Source organism: Triturus cristatus, chromosome 6 (assembly GCF_964204655.1).
Source record: "Triturus cristatus chromosome 6, aTriCri1.1, whole genome shotgun sequence".
Lineage (NCBI taxonomy): Eukaryota > Metazoa > Chordata > Amphibia > Caudata > Salamandridae > Triturus > Triturus cristatus.
The window spans coordinates 1,137,014,779-1,137,036,383 of NC_140589.1; the positions used below are offsets into that span (position 1 = coordinate 1,137,014,779).

The 21,605-nt window shown below is 43.1% G+C and overlaps 1 protein-coding gene across 5 annotated transcripts in view; it reads left to right on the top strand.

Annotated features, from left to right (window-relative positions):
* Positions 1 to 21,605, top strand: part of TTC13 (tetratricopeptide repeat domain 13) — a 1,316,170-nt gene that overhangs the window by 757,301 nt on the left and 537,264 nt on the right. For all 5 annotated transcript variants that reach the window (XM_085612046.1, XM_085612047.1, XM_085612049.1 and 2 more), the window contains exon 16: positions 17,168 to 17,251. In XM_085612046.1, coding sequence (XP_085468172.1) covers positions 17,168 to 17,251 — 84 coding nt within the window. The remainder of the gene's footprint in view (positions 1 to 17,167; positions 17,252 to 21,605) is intronic.

The following is a 21,605-nucleotide window of genomic DNA, read 5'->3' on the forward strand; positions in this document are numbered from 1 at the left end:
TGATTGATGGTGCCAGCCTGGTGCCGCACTAAGAATTAATGAGTGTTTATGCAGATGTGGCATGTAGCCAACGTACAACAAAATGATGAAAGGAATGCTAGAGTTAATATCAGTTGCTAGCGAACACTCGGGACTGTATTCCAGAGTATCATATTTCTCACAAAATGGCACTCTAGATGGAGAACAGCCATATGCAGGTTGTCTGCCGGTCCTGCTCCAATAGGAACAGTGCAGCCAAAACTGCCAGGCCACATCTCCTGCTGATAGGAACATTAGCGACCGTAGACTGGTATTTGTCTAGTTGGCCAGCTTGAGGTCTAGCTGTGGCACAGTGAGCACGGGACCCATGTGTGGGCATACATCAACTGCAATAAATAACACATTCTTAGAAGGAATGGTTATATTAATCTCAGTCACTGGAAAAAACTGTTGGAAGCATTCCATTCCATTGTTTTTAGCCCACTATGCCACTGAAGTGAGAGACTAGCCATACATAAATCGGTCCCCTGCAGATGATAGCATACGCAATCCCAGACCGGTTTCAGCCTACCTAATCTCCTTTAGTGAAGTTTAGCTTGATTCCTGTGGCACAGTGAGCACAGGACCCACATCTGAGCTTACCTAGGGCTTCGCATATGGTGTCTACTTCAACAAAATGATGGAAGAAACACCTGAATTAATCTGAGTCACATGTGAACACTTTGTATCGCCTTCCAGGTCTCCTTTTGACACCCGCTTTTCCACTCCAGATAGAAACTTGATCATGCTGTCAATATATCGAACAGATGGTGCATATCAAGGTTGGCACTGAAGAATTTAAATCTGAACATGCATTGATAGTGATGTGACAATATTATTTTAATCATATTGTGGGCAGCCTGATGGATAATTCTTCCTCCAAATTTGTCCACTTATAAATATATCCCCAGGCACCAGACTGGGTCTGTAAACTTTCTCCAGTAGTCGCACAACAGTGGTGTCAACACAACTCTAGTCATTGGGTTGCGCAGAATGTGATGAAACCGGTTTATATATGCTGCCACCTTGATTTTGGGCTTCATTTCCTATTTTCCCAAGCCTTACCAGTGCAGTCTGGAGATCTTCAATGGTTACTGGACTTCTCAATGTTTAATCAACATCGATTTAGGTCAAGGGTCAATGCACAATGCCTCTGGGTTTCAATTCCTGTTAAGGTTGTTGAAACAAGATGTCCCTGTTTGTCTTCATGACATCTGTATGTGGTGCCTGTGGTGTGACCTTGATCTTCCTACACTTACAGGCACCCAAAATGCTATCAACTAGCGAGAAGCTGAAGTGTTTTTGGTTTTGGCCCTTCAGGGCGCATCAGATAGTCCCTCACCACTATTTTATCTAGGTCTCCTGACAGGGAATATAGAGACAGCTGGTGGTGCCGTTTACAGATGCTAGTCTCTTCTTTGTCCTCTTTGAAGTCAATACCAGTTCTTACGAAACTCGTATAGAACTTCCCCATCTGCTAATTGTCACAGTTCAGGGCCTTTCCAAAGGCCATTTCGAACATCTTCAGGACTGTACTTCAACCCATGGACTAGTTTCCCAGGATTCTCCAAATCAAGCGGGCTTGGTTATTCCGGTGGCTCCACCGCATGGCTCCAAGATGGCATCATACTGCATCCTCAAATTCTGCGGCCTTGCACTGGTTCCATGATCGTCACTGCCATCGAAGGTGCCAGCACGATTATCTTTATCACCGAATCGGACATCACCCCTGATGCCTTGCTTGAAGCTGCTTTCAGTGCTGCCTCACCTCTCGAAGTCTGTAGAAAATATTCTGGTGGCTACAGAAAAGACAAAAGCCTCTTTTGAGACAAGCCTCTTGATCTCTCTTTTCCTGGAGCCCAAACGTTCACATGTATCGAAGAAATGTTTTGTTTGAATTCAAATGCGCTAGATATGCCCAGCCTAGATTTTAGGTTTACGGAGCGATAAAATTCAGAGGTTGAAAGCCCTCCTCCCTGCTTATTACAAAGATGCTGGGCTCTACTTGAATCTTCAAAATGCTAGTAATACCCCTTCTGTGCTTTGGTCCTCTTTTTGACCAAGTTTGCCCATTCTTGCATTCATTCTTTAATCGATATATACAACCACATCCATCTACACTTTAATTGATGAAGATACACTTTCACGTGCGAAGTAGCCAGATGTATTTGCTTTGCTAATGCTTGTTACTTATGTGGAAGCACACCTGCACTTTTTGTGTTTGCCATGATTTTCACCATATCAGTGCTGAAATTTTCAGTATTAATACGTTGCATTTATTTAGAAACGTCAGTTACATGTTTCAGTTTCAGAACCCTGCACTAGATGGAGTTGTGGAAGCTTTCTCATTTTCGGACACAATACATTTTATAACCCGTGGTCGAGCAGTGATGCCTACAGTTGGTGAGGACTGGAGAGAACTGAAGTGCATGCTTAGATATCATGTGTTTGTTGTCCTTGTGGCTTATTTCAAAGTTCATAAGAAAGATCAGCGTGTGGAGCTGCTGGCCAGCCGCATACTGGTACGAACCTCATTAGGGTCAAATTTAGCTGTTCATCTTTTTGAAGATGATATAATGAGGATAAAAGATATTGCTCAATCACTTAGACACAAGTTAGATTGTGGCATATGCTCTGTAGTGCTAAGCTTTGAATAAAACCTTTTTCTTAGTAAGCCACCTCTCTCTTCCACAATTGGTACCACCCACTTAAATCACGGAATAATTAATTTGAGCAAAATCAGGTAATTTCCATGAAGGAAACGCATGTCCATGACGAAGGTATCCGTTAATGACTGGCTGAGCATGTGTGGTTTCATAGTGGCAAGTGTTTGAATTTCTCCGGTTGAGTTTGCAACATGGCTTAGACCAAGACGGGGGAAGATTGTTCTGTGCTTGTTTGCACTATATATTATTATTATTATTATAGTAAGCAAAGCCTATGGATCCAGGAGGTGACTTGCGAAGAACCCTGTGGAATTTTCAAGCTAGGAATAGGTCCTTCTGCCATATGTTTATGCGGCATAAGAGCAATTACAAGTACAAAAAATACCTATTGATCCTAAATCAACCCCTCAAATCCATGCATGAAATGTACAAAATAGAGAACATTGACACTGAGAATACTCTACAACAGATTGGGTGCACACCCAACACACACAGGTCATCAGAAGCCTCTAATACATGGTTGTTCATTAAAATAGCTCAAGCTGTGCCACTGTTAATGTCTCCTTGCGACCTAAATGTGCCCTTAACACCCTCATTCTGATGCAAATCAGCTTCCTTCAGTACACCTTATGAGAGAAGTTCTGCTGGATCTTACCAATTGTACATTAGGTAAAAGAATTACTCATGTTATCATTCCATTTAAAAAGTGCATTCAGATTTGCAGATGTGTGCTTTGCGTCAGCGCTCTTCAGCCATTGGCTTTCATGTTTTCCATGCTTTGCCTTTGATAGAATGGGCGGTCTAGTGACTCCACTCACTGGTCCATTTGTTTCTCGGTTAAGTTTTGCCGATTGGCTTTCTGTAGATCTTTTGTTAGACAGTAGCTGCAACATGATATGTGGCTTGTTTGTGGAAGCTGGTGTGTGAATTTAATTTGCTTCAAACATGCAGAAGGTGATCGGAGGAATGCCTTGATTAAGTCTAACCACTGGCAAGCCCTCAGGTAGCATTCTAACCCATCGTTCTTTTGTCCACCATGCCACCTCAGACTAGCCGCAGATATATGCAAATGAGTCTTGGTCATACTCCAGTAGGAACAATCCAGCCCTCACTGACAATTCATCTCGAAATGGGAACACAAGCAACCCCATGCCATCTTTTCTCTGATTAGGGCTTTTTAATCATGTGTAGCTTGGTTCCAGTGGCACAGTGAGCATATCACTCACGTCTGGGACTATTCACTTAGGCCGTTACATCACACACACAAAAGGTGACGGAAGGAATGCTTGTAATAAGTTTGACCACTGGCTTTCGCCCAGGGTAGTATTCCAATCAATTGTTCTTTTGTCTTTCAATACAGTACTCATTTTTTAGGTCGAGCCTAGCGCAGCGCGCATGCGCTGCTCTATGGGAGGCTTCTTGTTATCACTCTAAACTTCTCCCTGTTGTTCTGACTCCTCCCATACATTGAATTGGCCTTTGCGTGTGTCTTTAAATAATGAAAGCACGCAAATGGCCAAAGGCGGGTGCATGTCCCACCTCCTTTCCAATGTGTCACTCCCACAGCGTTTTGCTCTCGGGAGCGAGCAGCGGCACGCAGGGTGGCAGCTGCATTCCTCGTGGGTCAGGTTACAGGCAATGTGCTGTTCTTTTGCTTTTGCTTGTTTTGGGTGAGAGGTGTTTTTGACAGCCGTTCCGAGCTGCATTTCGAAGTGATCCCGAAGGGCACGTGTACTCTGGTTGCACCGCAGACTCAGGACACTGGGCAGTGTGTCAGCTCATCGTGGAGTAAGGCAATGAAATTGGATACTAGATTTTTATATCTCTCTCCCACACACATGCTTGGCACTGTCACGTTCATGCAATCTCGGGCACTCCCGCGCTCAGATTCCACCTCACTCCCAGCCTTTCTGCCTGCCTGGTGCGCCACTCTGGTTTCTTAAATATGCCCGCCCAAGCATTCGGCAGTGACGCCAATCAAAGTGTCAGGTAAAGCGTGGAAAAGTTAATTCTGCTGTCTGCTTGCTCTGGTCTCCATGTCACTGCTCCCCCACAAAGGAGACCAGCATGCATATATACTTTATGTTGTCATATTTGGGACCCCTCCAGCGTTTTGCTTTTGAGATATTGAATTACTTAATGTTATGTAATGTTATGTTGTTTATTCTTGTTAAAACCTTCTAAATAACTTGCTGGCAATTGAGTTTCTCTGTGTACACCGATAATCATCGTTCCCTTCGTGGCAAACGACTAGGACTTGTCTGTACACAATATTTGTCTCCGTTTGCGCCTGCGGTCTACCTACGTGACCAGTGCAGTGATAGTCGCCCTTGTTGCACGAAAATATTTCGTACTTCCTTTTGATAATATTTGGAGCAGGTGAGTTCTTTCAACACAATTTTCTTTGTACTTATTCAGGTGTGCGCATGTTGTCATGGGAAGGGTTATATAATACCTATAATCGAGACATACTCCATGTGAAAGATACTATTCAGAGTTGGCGGAGGGGTGTAGTGAAATATGGGAGCGGGCATCAGGGAGGCATGTGCCAGTCAACGTAACCGATTATTTTTTCATCGTGAGACAAATACAAGTTTTGCATACAACTTCTGCAGTGCTAGTCGAATTTTATGTTTCAGACATATCGATATTAGGACAGCCTTCACTTTTGCTTCCATCACTACCTGTTTGTTTGTGGCTTCCCTCCTCGCGCTCGGAGCCCTCCCCCACCAAACAAGCACACACAGCTGTGGGTTTCTCACAGCAAAGCGACCTCGCACTGCAAATCTCCCCCACCCCAGCGTGCCCCTACTTCTTTTATTTAATGCAACCCGTTCCCCAACTTTTTTATTTTAGAAATATGTCCTAGGATGGCAGAAATAGCCAAGTCCTAGGGATAAGGCTCGGCCGATCGGGAACGGGCAGAGAAGGAAAAGGAGTCTGTCTTTCCCTTCTTGCCCAGAGAAGACAAGTACAGTCAGTGTTCACTTCTCCTGCTCTGCCCCCATCTCTCTTGTTCTACCTCTTAGACCCTCTCTTTCTGTCTGTCTCGCTCCTCCTCACTTGCTGAAAACCGTGACTTTAAGAAATGGCTCTTACACTCTCTTCCTCTCCTTTCCTTTATTTGTTCTCCTGTGAAAAGGATCCAAAAAAGAAAAACACTTTTGCTGGAAATGTCGTCTTTTTCTGAAATTGTTCTATTCCACAATGCATCCTCAGGGAGGGAGAGGAAAAAAGATTCAAAATCCGAAAAATAAATGAATTAAATAAAGCGAGATAGACTGGCTGCAAAGTGGACTGATTGGTATTATTCACAACCACACTCATTAGCTCCACTTTACAAAGTTTGCCAATGAAGCGCTACTTTCATGTTCTCTTTTTTAATAGTCGTTCAGTTATACATAATATCATCTTATTTATAAATAAGGTAACATAAATGCTTATAACACTCTTGTATTATAACTGTGCAACATGCTGCACACAAGCCACACTACCCTACAATATAGCTTAGGCACATTAGGAAAGCCAATAGCTCTGGCTGAACACTCATAAGGTCCCAGAGGCAAGACCTATTGGCTATGCCAATGCTTATGTTTTTTCTATTTTGGCTTTACTCTGCAGGATTTAGCCTTTTAAACCTACATCTGTTGGCTTTACGACTGCTTTTTATTGGAGTTTTGTGGTCGTGACCCTCAGCTTGCACTCCAGGTAGCAGCAGATCTTCTGTTGCGTGTGGTACACTGGGTTCCACCATGGCCGGACTACTGTGTGATTCTGTGACTAGTGGTGTCACGGTTGCCTATCCAGAGCCAGTGGGTGACTAGTCTCTTAAATGCACTGTATAATAAAGAACAAAACCCACCCTCTCATATATACGGATGGGCCTAAAACATAGGTCCCTGCGTCAAGAAACACTAGATTTGAACTGACACCACAAACTAAATAACACTAGATATTAAGACGCTAACCTGGCTGTATCCTTGATGAATACAGGCCCCAGCTAGGCCCGCAGGACACACGGGTTCGCTCTCCTGCAATGGAATCTATAAGGAAGTTGGCACGGAAACTGCAAAGTACAAAGACAAAGTTTATTAACCCTTAAGGGTGGTCCTACAATCCATACAACACCCTTCAGTATTGCATAGAGTAGCACACAGAACTTGCGTACACGGTCCCCTTTTATACACAACAGAGGGGCTCATAAGTGGGTGGATACAACATGAAGCAAGGAATATTGCCTTTTATGGACATTTTCAATACAGAATCAATATGTGGGCGGAGTTGACACACTCCTTTAGCCCGCGAAAACATGGTCAAGTAAGGACTAACTGATAACAGATGTGGTCAAGTCTGAGCATGCGCCAGACGGACAAAGGAGCTATTTATAGACTGTTACTAGGCAGATTGCAAGAGCAACTAACACGAAGATAGGACTCTTCTCGTGTTGAGCACGTGGAGACATGACAATACAAAATGGAGTCCAGACTTTAGTCAACATAACGTAAGAGACATGTTCTAAGGAAAGAGAATTCATGTCTTTAGTAAATGCTTAATCACATCGTCGTTTCAATTTACTACAGACGACCCTTTCAGCATTTACTGAAGACATCCGGTTTGTTAGAATAATCATCGTATATGTCAATTGTCATCATTTCTTCTACTTCTTTAGCTAAATGTTTCTGGTAAGTGACATCTGCAATAGCTTTCTTATCGGGAATACAGAATGATACACATAAGGAACAGAGCAAGGGACCACATTGAACACAAATGCAACAAGAAAACAGAACTGCTACAATAATACAGAGACCAGTTAAGACCTTCCACCCCTAAGCAGTGATCAATGCCCAAAACCATCCAGAAAAGGACCAAGTGCCGTTTTCTGTATGGATTTCGGCTGCAATTTTATGCAACCTGTTGATTGCATTATAGACTGACGGCGTGTGGTCAGGGATAAACACACAACAACTACTTCCGATAATTTTACAAGCTCCACCTCGGTCGGCTAACATAACATCTAGCACCATACGATTCTGTAATGCAACAATTCTAGTAATCTGTAATTCTTCCGTAAGATTCCCAAGAGCAGCAGCGGTTTGATTTGTCACAGCCTCTACCACTCTTGTTAACCTTCGAACTTTCCTACTATTTAGGGCAGCTCCAACAAAGAAAAACAATCCTAAATTAAAATCAATATACTGTTGCAGACTAGTGTCAGTCTGATCCACATCATCAATTGATAGATTGCGTTTGTACCTATTTACAGTCACATTATTTAACAACTTCAAATCCTTATGATAAGATGCAGGTGCCAAGAATACAGGGGGCAATAGAAATGCCACATAACATACTCCGGACCAACCGGCTGGCAAACGGTAATAACCTTTATTTCCACATACGAAGTATGTATTATGAGACGCTAAAAAGGTACTGTTATTCAACCCGTCGATATTTAATATGGTAATGCAATCACTAACACCAATAGGAATATAACCCACACTCTGGACACACAGGTCCGCTTGAGCTTGTGCCACTTGAATCACAAATCTGTCTTTCCCCACAGTGTCTCTGGTGTTCGTGAAAATGTAGGGAATCGATTCATTGTCTGGTCGATACTCTTCCCATTCCCAAATTGTCCCATTCGCTTGCGGATATCCATCTTTATCCTGATGACATTCTTTATTGAGTCTGAAGAGTAATCGTCCCACTGTGGGTTTCCGGGTGGCAAAAAGCAAAGTGTACCATGCTCTACAGGAGCCGTTATGAGAGAAAGGAAGAGGTATGAATGGCGTTCCTCCTTTCTTCTGATGAGCTGGCATCATACCACATATCCAACAGTTCGTAGCATTCGTGGCAACGTGGGTGTGATGCAACATCTGGATGAAAGTGTTATTCAAATAAGACTGACGATGCTTCAACTCCTGGTACGGTAGTGTATAAAAATAGTGCTCCTCAGGCACTGGAGTAGTCAACACAAGTAACTTTCGAGCAGGAGTCACATCCTCCACAAACCATGTGGTTATCCCAACAATAGCTACAGTAAGCATAAAACCTGATGCACAAAGGATTTTCTTTTTCTCCATGCCAGAATAAAGAATCAATACCTTCCTGAAACTAAAAGGTTTGTCAGAACTCTTCCCCTTGGGCAGCGGTCGATTTCTTCACCAGCGGGCCAAGACGGGTGTCGCTACACTAATGCAGGGCTGATCCCCCCCCCTTGCCTCATTGGCTCTCCGTTTCACTAACCCAAGGGTCGTTCTGACAACATGTCCCGGTACTGAAGAATTCACTTCCTTGGCCTGAGATGATATCGCTTTCCTCCAGGAGTCGCGTGGTCCGGAAAGAGCTCCTCAGTATCGTTCGGTTCCCCAGCACGGCCTTTCTCTGCAGCCAGGATTTCTCGTTGATCGGTTAATACAGCAGGCTCCACCAATCCGGGCGGTACTTTGCGACAGTGCAGGGATTGAATCCAATTCTTTCGGTTGGAAACCTGCACAGCCGTCCTCGTTGCAAGTAGGACTTGCTCAGGACCAACCCATCTCGGCTCCAAGCTGTTCGTCCTGTCAAAAATCTTCACCATGACATAGTCGCCAGGCCGGAGACTATGTCCTTCACCGGTGGACCGATCAGGGAGCGCCTCCCGGACCTGTTGATGAATAGAAACCAAGTTATCCGTTAACTGTGCCAGATAATCATTCATCATTACACAAGGTACATCATACACAGTCTTAGGTTTTGGTGGACCCCAAATATTCATTGGGCGTCCAAAGACAATCTCGTACGGTGTAAGACCGGTTCGAGAGTGCGGTACCGATCTAATTGACAACAATGCCAGCGGTAAAGCATCTGGCCAAGTCAAAGACGTCGAAGCTTGGATTTTAGCGATCTTGAGCTTCAGTGTACCATTATACTTCTCGACTAGTCCTGCAGACTGAGGGTGAAACACTGCGTGAAACTTCGGGGTGATGCCCAGACCCTTCAGAACATACTTTATAACATCCGCTATAAAGTGGGGTCCGTTATCACTCCACAGCAGTCTACAAACGCCATATCGAGGGAAGAACTCCTTCAATAGCATCTTGGCGGTAGTCATTGCAGTATTGTCTTTCGTAGGGTATGCCTCAACCCATTTACTAAAGGCACATACCACTACTAGAACATACTTCAAATTGTTACAGCGCTCAAGCTGGATGTAATCCATCTGCAAAACCTCAAAGGGTGCAGTAGGTGTCGCAAATCCTCCTGCTGGAGTTCGAGTACCCTTTCCCGGGTTGTACCTCAAGCAAATCATACAGGTCTGCACCACCCTCTTTGCCGTGCTAGCAATCTCTGGATGCTCCCAGACTTGGGTAAGCAATTTTACAATTGCGGAAGCTCCAACATGTGCTAGCCCATGTGCCATCTGAACCATAGGTTGTACAAAAGCTGTGGGTAACTTCCATCTATCCATCTGCTTATTTCTCCAACAACCCTCATCATCCAATTCTCCCTCACTGGACCATTGCTCCCGTTCTTTATCAGAAGCGGTCCTCTGTATTTCTCGCAATTCTCCCTTCGCGTCGTGCCATCTTTCTACCTGCGACTTCACTACATACATGGCAGTAGCACCGGGCTGCGTCGCAGTCTCCCGTGCCACCCGGTCTGCTAACGCATTTACCTTATCAACTACTTTCTTATGGGCACTACATTTAATGATAGCAATTTTCCTCGGATATGTCAATGCAGTTAAAAGGTTGTGAACTAACTCTCCATGCATTATTTGTACTCCATGCGACCTTAGAAACCCTCTCTCCTTCCAGAGCAGGCCGAAATTGTGCGCTACTCCGAAGGCATAACGGCTATCTGTATAAACATTCACACACAATCCTGTACTGAGCTCACATGCTCGTGTTAATGCTATCAGTTCCGCTGCTTGAGCTGATTTCTGTGGTATGCGTGCTGTCTCCACTATTGTTTGCAGTGTGGTAATTGCATACGCTGCTGAAGTCGTACCATCTGGTAGCTTCAGGCATGATCCGTCCACCCACAGTTCTCCATCTACATCTGGAAAGGGCGTATCCTGGAGATCAATACGACCCTTTGTTTGTTCCTCAGTCACAAGAATACAATCATGTGCTTTCCGTGCTTCAGACTGAGTCTCGGGGAACGGCAACAATGTGGCCGGATTTAACGTTACACACCTCTTTAACGTAATATGAGGAGCCAAAAGCGTCAGCTCATATCCCGTTAAACGGGCACTGGTCAAATGCTGCGTCTTTGTCTGATTAAGCAGGGCATCAACAGCATGGGGGACTAATACCAACAACTTATGAGATAACACAATTCCCTCGCTTTGGCGTATTGACACAGCTGTCGCCGCAACCGAGCGAAAACAACCAGGCAATGCTCGGGCAACAGGATCAAGTACAGCCGAAAAATATGCACAAGGGCGCTGCTTGTCGCCGTGCATCTGCACTAAAACTGATAATGCACATCCATCTTTCTCATGCACATACAGCGAAAAAGGTTTTGTATAATCAGGGGTCCCTAACACTGGTGCTGAACAAAGGGCCTGTCGTAATTGCTGGAAAGCAGCGTCACACTCATTTGACCAAGGAAGCGGAATAGGTGTGTCTTTTGTCAAAAGGGCTAATAATGGCTTGGCTATGTGTGAGAACCCTAATATCCATTGCCTACAAAAAGAAACAAGACCCAAAAAATGCACGCACGTCCTTCTGCGTGGAAGGCGCTGGCGTGTCCAAAATTACTTGGATACGATCTGGTGTGAGTGCACGCCCCTTCTTAGAAAAAAGGTGACCCAGATAAGTCACCTTTGGTCTACAGAACTGCAATTTCTTCCGAGATACTTTGTGATTGTGGGATGCCAAAAAGGAAAGCAAGGATAACGTACTCTTCTCACACAACTCCGGAGTGTCGGCCGCCAGCAAGATGTCATCGACATATTGAATGAGGGCGACACCCTCGGGCAGAACAAAGGAATCCAATTGTCTTTTCAAAGCCTGACTGTAAATGCTAGGGCTTTCTGTGTAGCCCTGAGGGATTCTACAAAATCGATAAGACCTATTATTTAGAGTGAAACCAAAAAGGTATCGGCTATCGGGATGAATAGGAATCGAAAAGAAGGCATTTTTCAAATCAATAACTGAAAACGTGGTCGCCGTAGGCGGGACCAAAGTAAGCAACGTCGTGATATCAGAAACCACTGGATACTGAGGTATCACGATCTTGTTTACTTCTCTCAAATCAATTATAAACCGATAAACTTTGGCATCCGTATCCTTTTTCAAAATGGGTAGAATCGGACTATTACAGACGTTGTAGGGAACTTCCTCCACTACTCCCACTTTAATCAAATCCTGCACAATCTGTATAAGAGCCTCCTACCCCTCCTGGGAAATACGATACTGTGGGAGGCGTGGTAACACCGCCCCCTCCTGGACACAAATGTGAACAGGCGGAATCACCATCTGTCCCACATCGGTATCCGAAGTGGCCCACAAAGTACGCGGGAGGGTCGCTAACACAGCATCCTCTGCAACCACACACATCCGTTCAGACCGAGGGTAATTATCATTTAATATCACCCGCACTCCAGCAGGGGAGCAGCGGATCGTAGCTCTGAAGTGCTTTAGCATATCAAGACCCATAATGTTGTCCCGGCGTGTTCGGGGCAAGCAAAAACGGACAGGGTGCAGAAAAAGAATCAACCTGAAATGTGAGGGGTCGAGAAAGAGGGCTTTGGGAGAGTGTACCGTCAAACCCTACCGATGTAACCATTAAGCCAGATGGGGGAGCCCTCGGAACCAATTGTTTAGACAGCGCACTACGAGTCGCTCCTGTATCTACTAGGAACTGATCAGTAGAACCCAAAACCTCAGCTGATACGTAAGGACCCTTCTGATCAACCGGCACCTCAACTGATTCTAACCCCCATCCAACGCATTCCTATGCATGCTGAGAATCATGGTACCCAGAGCGGTCAATCCCCGACACTTGATACTGGTTTTGTCGATCGAAAACATTAGGCCTATCTCGTTGCTGCCCGGCAGGGTCAAAACGAGCGTGATCGTTAGAATTCCCTCTAAAATTCGAGAAACCTCCTCTACCTCTCGGGCCACCCTGATTATGTCCCTGACGCGAAGCATACAACGCCGGGCAATCTCTGGCCCAGTGTCCCGATTGTTTACAATACGCACACTGATTCCTATTCAAATCAGATCGGCCCGAGGGAGGACCATAAAATCCTCCCCTTCCTCTATTGACACCCCGACGGGGCGGACCATACACTTGCGCTAACATCACCTTCGTTTTTAAATCTTTCGATTTCTTCTCCTCCTGCCCCTTCGCCTCTTGCTCCTGACGCTCATAATACTGAGCTATAGTCAGGAGGGCTGTCGGGGACGCGGTGGACCAAGAACTTTCACTCGCTTTTAGACGGGCTGCTATTGCCGGTAATAAATTCGCCACATATTTATCAGCAAAGAGGTGTCGACCCGTATCATCCGTAAGTGACTGACCACTAAAATCATGAAACGTCTCCTCAAAGCGCGTAAAGAAATCTGCAACTGATTCATCGACTTTCTGCTTACACGAGGCTAACATGTTCCAGTCAATCTTTTTAGGGGGAATGATTGTTTTCAACTTAGTCAGAATAGCAGCAGGGAGATCTAAGATAATCTGAGGTGGTTTCTGCGCGGGCTTCCTCTCCCTATCCTCATCCTCAAGCTCAGACCACCGAGCCTTAAAAGCGGCAACATCGTCCACCTTCCGCACGGATCGCCACATATCCGGTGGTAAAATAAGCCCAAAGAACAGATCTATATCTGCTAAGGTCATAGTGCAAGAATTCAAGGCCCCCTCGACTTCTTCGTAAAAAGCCGCTGGATTCTTGCGGGGATCAGGCAATGCATTTTTTAATGCCATAACATCAGACCTATGCCAAGGAGTATAAACCCAATTGTACACAAAATATCCCTTAGCATCAGCGGAGGTAATGTCCGCACTAGTTCCCGCTCCCTTAGGAGGAACGTACAAGGGTGCCGCCTCTCGCATTGGTTTAGCATGCACTAGTTCGCTCTTATCTGAGTGGGAGGTGGGTGATTGGCCATCACCGGTACGCGAATCCGACTGCTTTTCCTCCTCCGCTTTTTGGCGCGCCCTCTCTTTAAGGTCACTCGCCGCGTCCCGTAATGCAAACAGCCGTCGAACCGCATCAGGCGCCTTAGAGGGAGAAAAAACACCATTACGCAATGCTTTAGCATCTAATACCACCTCATCAGGCTCAAAAACGTTGGAATATTTCCGAAAGACAGTAATCACTTCATCAGAAAAGTGGCCCAAAAAATACAACTTCTCTCTATCCTGCCACGTTTCCCAAGAGTCCAACAATTCAGCGAGTGATAACTTGCCCTTAAGTGCACGATAGGAAACTTGCCGAAGCTCACCCATTCGGTCAACCGATAACATGGACCGCGTGTCTACCTTACCCGACGCCGATCCAGAATCCTGTGACCTCGGGGCAGATGCGCCAACATAAGGGGGCGGAGAGCGATCTAGTAAATAAAAATCATCGTCAAGATTAGTAAGGACAGGATAAAGTGACTGACGGACAGCATATTGACCCGAGACTTGCAGCCTACGCTCTTTCTCTTGTCTCTCCGTCTGTTCTCTTTCCTCCCGACGCTTCGCTTCCTGTGCTCGCACATGATCATTCTTCCGTTGCTCTTTATCAAACAGCGCTTTCTCACGTTTCTCTCGCTCACGCACTTCCTTCACCCATAATCGCACACATTCAAACATGTCTTGCCGAGCTCGCCGTTTACACATACACTGTTCCACATACTCAATCTTACGCATATCAAATGATCCATACAAAGGCCATCGTAACTCAGGATCCTTTCTGGTATATCTCCTCCATACTGTGCTGTACATTATGGAAGAAAGACCATGCTTCACATACATATCCCTATTAGGAGTCCCCTCTGGGGGAGCTGGAGCAGATTCCTCGAGGTTTAAACGGTTTCCAAAGCAGCAGCACCACTTACGGAGTGCGCTAAAAGCAGGCATGCTCAAAAATAATGCAAAATATGCAGTATTATCAAAAAAAATGGCACTTAAACGTTGTGCCGTTCAAAGTTACACAGCTCCGGAGAAATATCTCCACATTACCTGCCTATATGTGTTGCAACGCATATATTCTCACAATAACCAATACAAGTAATGACCGGTCATCACAAATCAAACTCAAATAGCCAAACCAGGCTTCAAAAACTCGGAGCAAGTACCGTACAGCGGTTCTTACCAATCAAGAGTGTCCAGATTCCAACTGCCAAGCTCCAAAATTCGCCCAAACGGCTGTCACGGCAGGACCGACAGAAGAGGTCTCAGTCGAGGACCGGCGCCACCCAGATGGTCAGCTCGGAAGGGAAGGAAGAAAACCTCGGGATGCCAGGACTAAAAGTGCCTCTGGCAGTGATCACATCCCCGGCCAAATTCCTCACCTTCGTCACGACCAGTCCTTCGAGCATCCGAGTCGTCGATGAGCCCCACGTGACGGGCGCCAATTGATGAATACAGGCCCCAGCTAGGCCCGCAGGACACAAGGGTTCGCTCTCCTGCAATGGAATCTATAAGGAAGTTGGCACGGAAACTGCAAAGTACAAAGACAAAGTTTATTAACCCTTAAGGGTGGTCCTACAATCCATACAACACCCTTCAGTATTGCATAGAGTAGCACACAGAACTTGCGTACACGGTCCCCTTTTATACACAACAGAGGGGCTCATAAGTGGGTGGATACAACATGAAGCAAGGAATATTGCCTTTTATGGACATTTTCAATACAGAATCAATATGTGGGCGGAGTTGACACACTCCTTGAGCCCGCGAAAACATGGTCAAGTAAGGACTAACTGATAACAGATGTGGTCAAGTCTGGGCATGCGCCAGACGGACAAAGGAGCTATTTATAGACTGTTACTAGGCAGATTGCAAGAGCAACTAACACGAAGATAGGACTCTTCTCGTGTTGAGCACGTGGAGACATGACAATACAAAATGGAGTCCAGACTTTAGTCAACATAACGTAAGAGACATGTTCTAAGGAAAGAGAATTCATGTCTTTAGTAAATGCTTAATCACATCGTCGTTTCAATTTACAACATCCTGACGAACGTATGATTCTGCTCTAGCAAACCTGAGACGATTTGTAGCCAGAAGCGCTTGCCATGTAATGGTATCTTCATACCTACCTGGGTTTGCTGAAAATGTTCTGATGATCGAACATTAATCTATCTCCAACCAAGATGTTATGGTCGCGTACCTCTAAGACAGATTAACCAGCACCCATCGCAAGCAATTCTAAGCTTGAGCTTATATCTGAATCTCCCCATCTGACTATTACTAGCTATAATCCGTCCTGAGTGTACATGAGCACTTTGTCCGAAAATCTGATGTCTGACCTCCTTGGTCCAGAGATGAACCATTAAATTGAGTCACTCGCTCTTCTCATCGACGTAATTTTAATCCTTTATTGCAAGAGCTCACGTCTCAATTCAAACACGTATCGCTCATGTCCCCCCCTGCTTATCAAACCTGCGCCCTGATGAAGGTGTGACCCCGGGCTGGGTCCGACACCGAAACGCGCGTTGGCGCCCGTATTTTTGGCACCTTAGCATTCCATTTAACTGTGTTTGTTCCACCTGGATGACATATTTGTTCATCTCCCATACGACCTTTGTAATGGAATCTTGCCATTTTGAGTGTTTTATATTAATTGACCTGTTCTGAATGATTGTGGGTATGTGTGTGTTGAATGTGGAGTGGGACATGTTGCCATTTTTGATTCATCAATACTGTGTATTGTGTCTCTTATCTATTGAATTTCACTTATTTATTCTCACTATAAAAAAAAGTACAAAAAGAATCCGATCACTCAAATTTTGTATTGTATGTTTATGAAAAAAAGAATAAAACAAATCAGATATGTATATCATTGCATATAGCTTTATTTTGTAATCCTTTGTATTGTTTAATATCTAGTGTTATTTAGTTTGTGGTGTCAGTTCAAATCTAGTGTTTCTTGACGCAGGGACCTATGTTTTAGGCCCATCCGTATATATGAGAGGGTGGGTTTTGTTCTTTATTATACAGTGATTTCTATACCCCGTTTCTCCCACCCTCTATCTGTCCGTTGGGGTCCCCCTTGCTTAACTGGATAGTCTCTTAAATGCACCCACTGGTGTTTTGCAAATTAAGTAATGGTGCAATGTGTAATTATCTTGTATAAGATTATCTTATGTGGATGTTTTATTATTGTTTTTTTTTTTGTTGTAGTGTGAATTGTCCTTCGTACTTAGACAATTGTGAGTTAAATCTTTTACTTTTCAATTTCTCTCACTTTTGCACTTCTCTTTTGAATTTGTCAATATTTGCACACACAAAGTGTAATGTTAAAATATTTAAGGTTTTTCTTTTTTCACCCACAGAGGCCAAGTCATAAACATGAGATACCAAGAATACTTTGAAAAAATACTTCATTTTATCAAAGACCGGATCCTTGTTTATCATGGGTAAATAAAAAAGTCTGATAGGTTTTGTTTCGAAAAGTACGTCTTTAAAATTGTTAACAAATTATTCTACCTTTGCAGAGTCTATAAAGTATGCAGAGTAAATCCGTTCTTCATAGCTTAGCTAATGTTCAAAGCACTATGGAAATAATTAAATGGGGCAAACTGGATCCTTGAATTCCAGAAATAGCATCCGAGACCTTAAAAGGCATGGGCAAAGTGGGCTCTGGCCAAGGGCACCAGCTTTTCGGGTGGGAGTCTTGCCCTGATGACCTTGAATAATTCTTAGAGAAATTGTTTTAAATATTGTTTTACTTGAATTTATTTTTTAATGTAGGTGATGTGTGGGATTCTATTCTATACATTTTGCAGATAAATGTTGTGTTTATGTTTAATGCAACATCCATAAAAAATTTCTTTTAGATTAAAACAGAGAAATGGGAGGGGGTCACAGAGATTATTTGCAGTAAAACTAGTGAGCTGCTGCTGTGTTACCATATTGAAAACACGTCACTATCCCTGAATATTAAACAGAAACACATTTAGAATTTGGACCAGTGTGCTTGTGCACTGAAGGTGACCTAGCCAGAGAAGGCATGAAAGCGCTGAAATTGGATCATAAATGCATAGCTGTTCGTAACAGGTGTCCTTAAAAAATCCTTAAAAAAAATGTCACTGAAGTGCATTCTCCAAGAATAAATGACATCTCGAGATCGATACAAATCAGAAATAACTTGCAGCTAGGTACTGAAGGAGTGTCTGCATTAAATGAAATTGGCAATATTTGAGCCTAATAAGTGGCTTCCGGTTATTTCTTCCAATATGGCCTTTTATTGTAGAGTCAAACACTCTAAATATCTAGTGCTTTCTTAATATGTATTGCACTGGATTCTGTCCTCAGACTTCGACATTCTTATCCCTCTAGTTCTGAGGAACCCCATTACATTTGCTGTTAATGACCACTACCTAATGGCACTACAACCTTCTGTTTTTTCCAAGTCTCACTTAGTCGGTCTTTACAAACTTTAATTCTTGCTCATGTGAAATCCTTCAGTAAGCATCATTCACCCGATCTAGACTGTGCCCTGCTCTTTTATGTGACAGAAGCTAAAGAAGGCACACATATACATGGCCGTTTGACACCACAGCCTTTTCATTCATGAACGAACATATTATTACTGAGACTACTAACTGCTGCTGCATCAAATGAACCGAATGACACTACAAGCACGCAGAAGCATCATGCTACACTATTAGTGTGAAACGTGCAATCCAAAAGAAAAGAAAACACATGAAAAACGTGCAGATAAGGGGCTGCAAAGCATGCTGTAAATAATGGCTTAAAGGAAAGCTTACTAATCGTAGAGCACCGTTCCAAAAAACGGGGAAGGGCTCCGTCTCTTGTAAAATATCAACCTCCGTTAGATTGTGGTGGAAAAATAGAGAAAGACCTATGTCAAATGCTGTAGTTTCTGAAATACATTATCGATAAAAAGCACTGTGAGTACAAATAAGAAGTAATACGTGTTTTCGTTTGTGGTACTGCAGAGCAGAAAAGAACTTCCATTGCTAGAAAAGGCGAACACTCCCCAATATGAGACTGAAACAGGAGTCACAAAATAACAAGGGGTGCCGCCGCACTCTGTACAACTCAAACGACAGCGAATCTGAGACAAATGTGAAATCCAGTGCCAGTTAAAATTTCACAGCAAGGGGCCGGTCAAGTGTGAACCAGTGTGGAAAAATGTTGACGCGGAGAGGGCAAAACCTGACCATATGATAATTTGCATACAATTTTGATTAGGGCATCAATAAAGGGAAGCAAAAAGAAAACAAATCGTAGGAGGGACATTTTAGAAAGAAAAATTATGTAGTAACACCAGTTGCACAAATGATAAGGTGTGTAGCATATTGTATACACCTATAGGAACAATCCGACCTCTGCATAGGCACAAAAAGTAGACACAGAGAAAGTATCAAATACATTACAAACGGTGTAGGACATTATACTAATGAAGAGGGGAAAAAACAAGTGGAAAATAGCCATTGGAGCCTTAGATAAAGGACTTCCATATGTTGTATAATCGAACCAATATACCTTCGGTAATGACATAAGTGATAGATCAAGAGGATATTAATGTAGCATAATAATAGTTTATATGAGACTCCAGAATGAATACAAAAGAGAAAGAGCTTGGATATCTTCAGCATGGAGTGGAATATAGTGTAGGATCATAAGGATATACAATATATATCATTGGCGAGGGACACAAATCATGCCAAAAGGTAGGATTGACATAGAATAATTTGGTGTTTAATAGTTGCAATTTCTACTACTCCAAGATCGCCTTGAGGCCTGTCTTAAGCGTCTAGTATAAATATCCACCAAGATTCTCTGAGGGTTAGTTTATTAATATGTTCCCTTCTTAATTGGGCTCTAACTTCCTTTATAACCTGTCATTTAAGATCTTCTGGATTTTGTCCTTGGTGTCTAAAATGTTCCACTAAAGCGGTGTTTTAAGTGATACATTTTACTTGGCTCATTGGTTTTTCAATGTCAGTTTTTATTCTCTGTGGTCTGACCTAAGTGGAGCATATCACAAGAGCATTTTATGATATAGACCGTATTACAGGTATCGCAATAACTGAAGTTTGGCTGATTAAATCACTGTGTTTCACTATCTTAATGTTATAAGTAGTCTCATAGGTACCAAATTTGTAGTGTTTATAGGTGGGAGACCCCCATAGATCAGTCAGTCGCTTGATGTTAAAATTATTTCACAACATAGCCAAGCATGTTTTTTTCTCTCAGTAAAATTTCCTTGCTGCATTATTTACGGCATCTTTGGTGGACTGTCTACACCCATGCTTTTCATGAGTGTCTTTACGATTTTTTAAGTGTATGTTCCACATTGGCTAATAGTTTAGTAGGAGGCTTTCCTTACTCCTTTTTTTTTTTTGGTTTGTAGCATGTGCATCTTTGACTGTGGTTTCCAGTGTCACTTAGTCGTTTAATTTGTTGCAGACTGTAACTTAAGCATCAAGGTCAACTTTCATTGTAGAATTTTGTGTGGTGGTTATTAATCTGGTACTGGTCCTGAGGAGGACCCCATCCATTTTACTTTGGGGTTGAAACGTTGACATATCTGTCACAGATGATTCGAAATCGGAGCAATCCATGTTTCTCTACAGCTGTGACTGCCATAATCTTGTGATTCAGTGCTTTTAATTGTATGTGTCAATAGTTTCACCTTTGTGCCACTGCATTTCTCAAATATTTCTATCTTGCAGTTTTAATTAAGAAATTAAAAATACAATTGTTCCTTGTACATTTGGCCTTCCATTCAATATCCAGCATAGCAAAAGTATTCCTACAAGAACAATGTCTTTGTCTGCATTATACCCGGATTACCTACTTGGATTACTAGATAGCCTTGTTTATGCTTTTGTGGGATCGAATGAACCAACAGACAACCTGGAAGAGATGGAAGTCAGCATCAGGCATGTCAACTCTTCATATGTCGTTTAGTTGTCCATCTGGCACTCTTTTGAACCATTAATTGTGTGAATTTCTTTCTTTTTTTCGGTGTGCTGCTCCCTCCTAGTGTTTTGTCTAAGAACACTCTCTATTGAACAATGAATTCGGGAGAAAGTGGTATCTCTCACTTCCAAGTTGGAGGTGCGCACAATTATACTTAGACCTGTTGAGGTCTTATTTTCATTTGATCTGTTCACTGAAAAAATTACGTACAGTTCAATCCAGCTTTACAATCATGTCTTTTATTTCATTTCTGTTTTCATACTGTTATATACTCCAAATTTCTTTGGTGAAGAAGCATATTCGTTTTGCATATTTACAAAACCCAATGCATTTCGGGTCAACAAAAGAGACCCTTCTTCAGGGGTCTAAAACGGAAAGATAAAGAAAATATATTGAGCTATTCAGTAATATACTCTGTTGTTTACATATCAAGCTCTGTCCAATACATTGATGAGTGAATATATTCAATAAACCTTAATACAATCTGTCCCCCAAGTCTCATATACTGCATCTCTCATTGTTCTTTAATATCTGAACTGATATGGTTTTCAAATTGACTCCTATCTGTATTGTGACAAAATGGGAAGGCTGGGTACCACGCTACCCTATAAATTGTCAACGCTAATTCAAAAAACGCCTAAATAAAGTTATACGTGTTGTACTCGTCTTGATCTTCCATGTGTCCTCTATGTATCCTAAAGTACGTATTAATAACATAAAATCACGTACTAGTTACGTTTTACTAACAGCTTGCTTTTATGTACAGCTGGTAACTAACTGTTCAATCTATGCTGAGAAAAATATATATGTAGCACA